Source organism: Pelophylax lessonae (genome assembly GCF_965119305.1).
Source record: "Pelophylax lessonae genome assembly, chromosome: 5".
In the NCBI taxonomy this organism is placed as follows: Eukaryota; Metazoa; Chordata; class Amphibia; order Anura; family Ranidae; genus Pelophylax; species Pelophylax lessonae.
The window spans coordinates 548579363-548586485 of NC_138772.1; the positions used below are offsets into that span (position 1 = coordinate 548579363).

The 7123-nt window shown below is 43.4% G+C and overlaps 1 protein-coding gene across 1 annotated transcript; it reads right to left on the bottom strand.

Annotated features, from left to right (window-relative positions):
* Nucleotides 1-547: 547 nt before the first annotated feature.
* On the bottom strand, nucleotides 548-6351 carry LOC309556119 (fucolectin-like; the record flags this gene model as incomplete). Its single annotated transcript, XM_082258466.1, has 3 exons — nucleotides 548-752; nucleotides 4989-5271; nucleotides 6282-6351. The coding sequence occupies 3 exons, from the start codon at nucleotides 6349-6351 to the stop codon at nucleotides 572-574; spliced, it is 534 nt and encodes a 177-aa protein (XP_082114592.1). The 3' UTR covers nucleotides 548-571.
* Nucleotides 6352-7123: the final 772 nt, after the last annotated feature.

The following is a 7123-nucleotide window of genomic DNA, read 5'->3' on the forward strand; positions in this document are numbered from 1 at the left end:
ATTTAGTTGTTGACCGGATTCAAAACATTTTTCCAATGGATTCTAAGAATTTGAATCTAAAATAGCTAATTGATCCAAATTCTTTGTAAAGAATAGCTGGTTCCATTTGAATTTCAGAAGATAGTTGTATTCAAATTTATTCTTTTGAAATTTGAATTTCAGAAGACGGAACTATTCTAATACCAATTTATGTAGTTTAGATTTTTTTGTTTTCAAATTCAATCTGAATTTGACAAAAATTTTAGTTTCGTCATTTCAAATTTGTTTGAATTCGTTTCTATAGTAACTCAGAAATTCTGATAAAGTACATCTGAAACTGATGTACTTTCCGAATTTGTCCGAATTTTGATCCTGAATAAAAAACGAAGCACACGTCTAATACAAGGATATGAGAAATGGCAGCGGCATAGATGCACACAAAACAGCCGGGCATCAAACAATTTTCCAAAAGAGTACACCAAAAGCAGACCCTGCATTTCTGAGGAAAGGTTTATTAAAGTAGCACAGGTGTGTGAAAACAACAAAATTCGATGTGCTCCAAACATTGCTGGAGATAATGGTCCATGTGATGTCACCAGCAAACATGGTTCTTCTGAAGGACCTCAGCCACCTTCTCATTTCCGTAAACCTCCACCTCGCACAGTGTGAGGAATTCTGAACGCCCAGGGATCACCACACTGACGTATCGACCCACCATCCCGCTGCAACACAGAGTGAACTGAGGTTTGGAGAGATCTGTGACCTTATTGCACCTGGAGAGAGAAAAGGGGATTGGGCAATGAGTATCACCTCTATGGGAGGAGTTAATTTCTTCCATGAAGTCTTGTCACTGTCTAAGAACTGAGTGATAAATCCTTCTATAGTTTAGCACGTTAAATGCGTCAGCCATGTTACCACCAACATCCCCCATTAACCAGTGTAGCACCACCAGAGGCAAGGGCAGGACAGCATTTCCCCCCATGGCTAAAATGGGGGGGGGGGGACAAGAAAAGTCAAACAGTCACTTGCCTTTTTAAAGTTTTCCTAAATACCAAAACATTCAAGGAGGTGAGGGTTAGGGGGTCCCAGATACCGTAGCAGTCACTTACAGCTTCAGTGTCAGAACCTGTCAGACGACCTGGCAAAACCGTAAAGCACATTCCTGAATTTCAGTGCGTCCTCCAAGTGAGACACCAGCCCTCTTCCCAGCTCTCACCAGGAAGGGAATTTCCTGAGTCTCCTTGGCATGGCTTCCTCTAGACCAGGCAGGATAGTTTTAGGACCACTTAAGCACACATTAGGCTCCAAACCAGGTTATTGGGCCTAACAGCAGAGCTCCATCTAGCAGCACCTCCTTAGGTGTAAGCCCAGGGAAAGAGCAAGCACATGGCCTGTCCCAATGCTTTATATCCTCCCCTAGCATGCACTAGGGGTCTAAACCTACTGGATTGGATAAGGGGAAAAAAAAAAAAGAAGAATTGTTTTGTTTATGAAACCTTATACTATGACCAGTGACATCTATTGGCAGCAGTAAGAAATTACAAGCCAACCTAAAGGCCAAGTTCAAAAATAAAACAGCTTTCCATTGCTCGATTACTTCCTGGACAGACTTAAGGTCATGACACAGGAAGGAGTTAATCAGCTTATCTCCTTAGCGCACACACCCTGCATAATCTATCCTCAGCTGGTCAACTCCTTCTCCTGTGTCATGACCTAAAGTCTGTCCAGGAAGTAAGACAGAAGTAATTGAGCAGTATTTTGAAACCACCATAAACCAGTGAGGTAACTGTGCATGGAAATGGAAAACTGGTTTTCCTTTTTTTTTTTTTTTTTTTTTTTTTTTTAACAAAAATAAGATTAATGCTATATTGGTACAAAGGAGCTAGAAATTAAGGGGGAAAAAAAAAAAAATCAGGTATAAATCATACAAATCAGTCTGAGCCAACAACTAAATTCACATAGTGGCCCCCTTTAAGACAAGAGGGCTACACAAGATAGGGGACCAAATGGCTTTAGATACCAGACTCTTAGTGGGCCCATTGATCTGGGTGGGGATAAATTATTTTTGGGAGGGGGGGGGGGGGAAGAGTCAATTGAAAAAGGAAGAGACAGTTAGGTGAAGTTAAGATGGGGACCATCCACTCCCAGTTAAATACATCAAAGTGCAGTGTATGGTTCTTGACATCCCACGAAATCCTCCTGTAGGCAGTTGGCAACTTCTATGCTCGATCATTCAGCCTTAAAGTGGTTGTAAAGCCTTAAGGTTTTCCACCTCAATGAAGACCCTTCTGTGCTGCAGCTCCCCCAGCCCCCCCTTTCCCTTACCAGGGCTTGATCCGATCCAGCGATGCGCAGAACCTCCAGCTGCGGTCACTCCTCATTGGACAGAATAGCAGGAGCCATTGGCTTCCACTGCTCTCAAGTGAAAGATGTGACATGGGGCGGGGCCAAGTCCCGCTGGGTCAATGGACGCAGGAGCAAGACTCAGGAGCGAGCACACATGGGTGCCCCTAGGGAAAGTGGCTTTCCGTGGGGGCACCAGATGAAGAAGAGGGACTTGAAGCACCAAGGGGTTACCCTAGTAGTAGAGGATTGGGACTAGTCATGCTTAAAAATTTTTTTGCACAGAGCCAGTATGTATAGGCATAAAATTTTAATAAAAAATAATTTGCCTTTAGATGGTGGTCAATCTCTAGGTTTATAATCAAGCTCAGGGTCACAATTTGTAACACGGCACCTAAAGTTCTATTAAACATTTTGCATAGCTGTTCATTTAATATGTACACAAATTTTTTTCCTGAGTGGTGCAAAAATCAAATATTCTTAGGCTATACACTCCTCTAATCAAATGTGAGAACAGGAAAATACCACATTTTGCTCACTAGAGGGAGCTAAAGAGCATACTCCTTTCTAGTGGAGTTAATGGGTCCCCCCCCCCCCCCCCATTCACACATTGATCTGCAGAAATTATAGACCAAAACAGGATCTGCAGAAATTATAGCCCAAAACATTCAACTCCCGACTTCACAAAATCAATGGACTTTATAAATACACCCCTTGTTTCTAATACATCTGCTTTTCTGTAGCAATCTGTTTTCATTGTTCCTGTATTGTAGAATCTCCTCAGATTCCAAAATTAGAGCCTGTAGCCTTGGTTCACACTGGTGTGTCTTCAAAAGAAAAGTAAAAGGTGTTGGTCTTTACTAGGTGAGTGCCAATATATCTTTAACTTATTGGTTTTATTGATAAGGAGTTTTTTTTTTTTATAATTAAAAAGGGAAGCTACACATTTTTCCTAACACTTGTACACTCAAGGGCGCCATCACCAACTTTAAATATCACGGTGGCTTCAAAGTTGAGCAACTTCATCGCAGCTTGAATCAGACTTCAACAGAAGTCAATGCTAGTTCCTCTGAAGTTGCAGAGTAGTGCAGGAACCTCTTTCCAAGTTGGAACAGATTAGAACGGTTCCATTGCCGTTTACGGGGCGCGACTTGGAGGACAAAAATCACCAAACAAGTCGCGCCAGTGTGAACCGGCTTTTAGGCTACATGAAAAGTATACATTTCATAGGAACTGTTTATCCAAACTAGTCCAGTAGGAAAAGGCTAATGAACCCTGCTGATGCCTCCACCCACCCCACCTTAGGCTGGCCATACATTATACAATTTTCCTTTAGCTTTACCAAAAACCATATGAGGTCAAACCTAAACACTTTCAATTTGTAAGCAATCAGGCAAGCCCTTGCACTACATGGTTCAAGGTTAAAACTTGAAATTGAAGAAATGTATGGCCAGTTTAAGTCACATCATTGGTGGCGGCAAAGGTAAATCTCAGGGTCAGGGTAAGTGGAAAGGTCTGGCTGTGGTTGGAGCGGCCAAACATGTAGTTTGCAAATAAATCTCATCTTAGACAAATATGCAGACAACAGGCAATAGTAGAAAAAGGCCAGTCTGATCAACCATAGTCAGGTCAGATTAAGGCTCCATTCACACTGGTAGGACTCCAAAGTTGTACGACTTCGGAATGCAACAATGTTGCAAATTGATGCGACTTTGGATGGGTGCCACTTGGATGAGACTTTGGCTTTGTCCAATGACAACTGTTACATGTAAAACATTCAGGTGAGGCTTTCATGTGACTTTTGAGGGTTCACATTGAAGTCTATGGCCCTCAAAGTAGTGTGAACTATTTTGAAGTCCCTGCAACTTTAGGTTTCAGATATGAACGGTACGCATTAGAAAACTTGGGGTGCAACATAGAACGTACATACAGTAGACATTAGTGGCTGTGTGTTGAGTTATTTTGAGGGGACAGTCAGAGGCGTAACTAGAACCTTCAGGGCCCTGATGCAAGAAACCATGAAGGGCCCCCCAGACCCCTGGCCGGGGCCCTTACCTTCAAGCCCAGGGCTCTTCCCACTAATCCTGGGGCTCTTTACACTCATTGCATGGCCTTTTATTACGGTCCCGCAGCAGGATTCTTTCACAGGTTCTGCAGTGGGCCCCCTTCCTGCAATCTTGTGGGCCCCCTTCCTGCAATCTTGGGGCCTCCCCAGAGTGGTGCAATGCCAGGGTCCGGTCGCAAGTGTGACCTTTGCGATCCTGGAAGTTCACCCACTGGTTTGCTACCGGGCCCCCTGGAGCATGGGGCCCGGTAGCGATTGCAACCCCTGCAACCCCTGTAGTTACGCCCCTGGGGACAGTAAATTTACACTGTTATACAAGCTGTACACTCACTACTTTACATTGTAGCAAAGTGTCATTTCTTCAGTGTTGTCACATGAAAAGATAGAATAAAAATATTTTACAAAAATGTGAGGGGTGTACTCACTTTGAGATACTGTACATCCTGCTTATTTTTTCTAAATTTGCACAGATGTCAGTAGTTGCAGTGGTACATTTCTGACTAATCTGGGAAACAAAATCAAATCCACCCCATTAGCCCATATTGGGGCACCATCATAGTTTATAGCCTCTTTTTGAAGCAGTAAACCTCTTTGTACTCACACAGGATTTTTGCGGTCAGGTGAATTCCCAATGCGGACCTCAGCCCCTAGCAGACGTTGCGCGCAGCAGTCCTGGCGGTTTGTGATGACTATACTGGATATGTTGTAGGTTTTTTTCAGGTCCAGATTCCACCAGGGCTCGTTGTCCTTCATTGTGTGAGTGCAGAAACCTTTATGAAAATTCCTGTCGACTCCTCCGTCTATGGCTTTGTTTGCATAGCCCGTCACTTTGAACTGGTAGTCCGAACTCTGACTGGCTTCTCCATTCCGAGCCAGATTAACCGCTGGAGATAAGACACAGAATCAATTGGTGACCTCACACCCAGAAATGTCACTTTACAATAAATTTACCATTTAAAAAGAAAAAGCTACAACTTCCATGATCTGACCCTCTCTATATCAGTGATGGCGAACCTTGACACCCCAGATGTTTTGGAACTACATTTCCCATGATGCTCAAGTACACTGCATGAGCATCATGGGAAATGTAGTTCCAAAACATCTGGGGTGCCAAGGTTCGCCATCACTGCTCTATAGTATAGAGAATAAGCTTCTCCTGGCCTGCTCTCTACTTTTCTGATAACACTCCCCACCAGGACATCACACCCGCCAACATGACCCTCCATACCATACTACCCTCATGACCCCTCTACCTTCCCAATTACGCACCATGCTGGGATAACACTCCCTCCAGCATGACCCCCTATAGGAGATCGGGAATACTATTCTGCTGACCTTCTCTCCATCGTTATGATTATACCCACCACCAGGATATGACATCACCAACACGAAACCTCCAGGGGGTCTCAAAAAACAAAAAAAAAAAAAAAAAAACCCTAGCAAACTATAGGAACCCTCAAGGAAACCCCTAGCAACCTCTGGAGGAACCCTAGGGTCCCATGGAAACCTGGTTGAGAATGCTTGGCCCATAAAAAAGGTAGGGAATTCTGATACACAACTGATTTTCTAATTAAAATGAACTGATACCTAAAAGACCAATACAAAGAAAACAGTGATTTCATTGCTGCACTCTACAATACATAGGAGTTCTGATTTCATTGGGACTTCATTGTCTTCATGTTTAATTAGAAAGTATTAAAGGCCAGAGACAGCCAGGCAACCACATTTCAGAGGGCGATCGCTGGTCGGTGTTTCCCTCACTATAAGTAAGCTCTGTTGCATGATGGAGATAAGTAGGCATTGCTACAAGAAACTGCCACCCCTCTCAAAGGCACTGGGAAAAAGCCTGCCGAGTCTTTCTGCAATCTGTTAAAACAAACAGTTCAGTTCTTACCTCCGGGCTGAGTACAACACTGAGCCACAGTCAGGAACCCGAACACAAGTAGGGCCACCGGGAAAGTCATTCTGGAGAGGAGATAGGAAAGAGGAAAATGGGGTATTACAATGAGCGAGACTTCATGTGAAAGAAAAAAAATTCAAGAATAAAGAACAATGGACACCAAGAGAGAACACAGTATACTACAAACTGTATGATTGATTTTTTTTTTTACAATAGAAGAATCCATGTGTGGCTTTATCTGTAAGTCACATGAAGATACAAAAGTTTGTGAGGCTACACATACCTCATCCTATAGATCAGCCTCTTTACACCTTTTCAGCACAGAGGAGCCCTTAAAATAACTTTCCATTCTCAGACCACCTGCTAAAAATTACTATAGCTACAACTCATACATTGGTGATGGTCAGTGGAGGTCAGTGGATAGCCAAAAGATCAATGGCGTCAGTGGGAACTCATCCAAGTAGCAGAAATTGCTCAAAGAATCCCTAGCAACCTCTGGAGGAATCTCGATTGAGAAATCATGTTATAGATAGACAATATAGATCATAATGTGATAAAGAAAATTCATTAGATGTTTTTCTGGTTTTGGCGAAGATAAAGTGTAGAATCTAATCCTATCAGTGTCCATTAGGGGCACTCTACAGTCATTCTGGCTTTATGGCCAGGATGTTAGTATAGTGCTCCTGGTGGTATGATTGGGGTCCTGAGGGAACTTCCCGATGGGCAAGGAATTCCAACAGAGCATGCACCACGTCCGGTGTGGGTCGGAAGTACTTCCCTGGCATCAGGGCCGGTTTTAGACAAAGTGTGGCCCTGGGCAAACCTAAAAGTGGGGC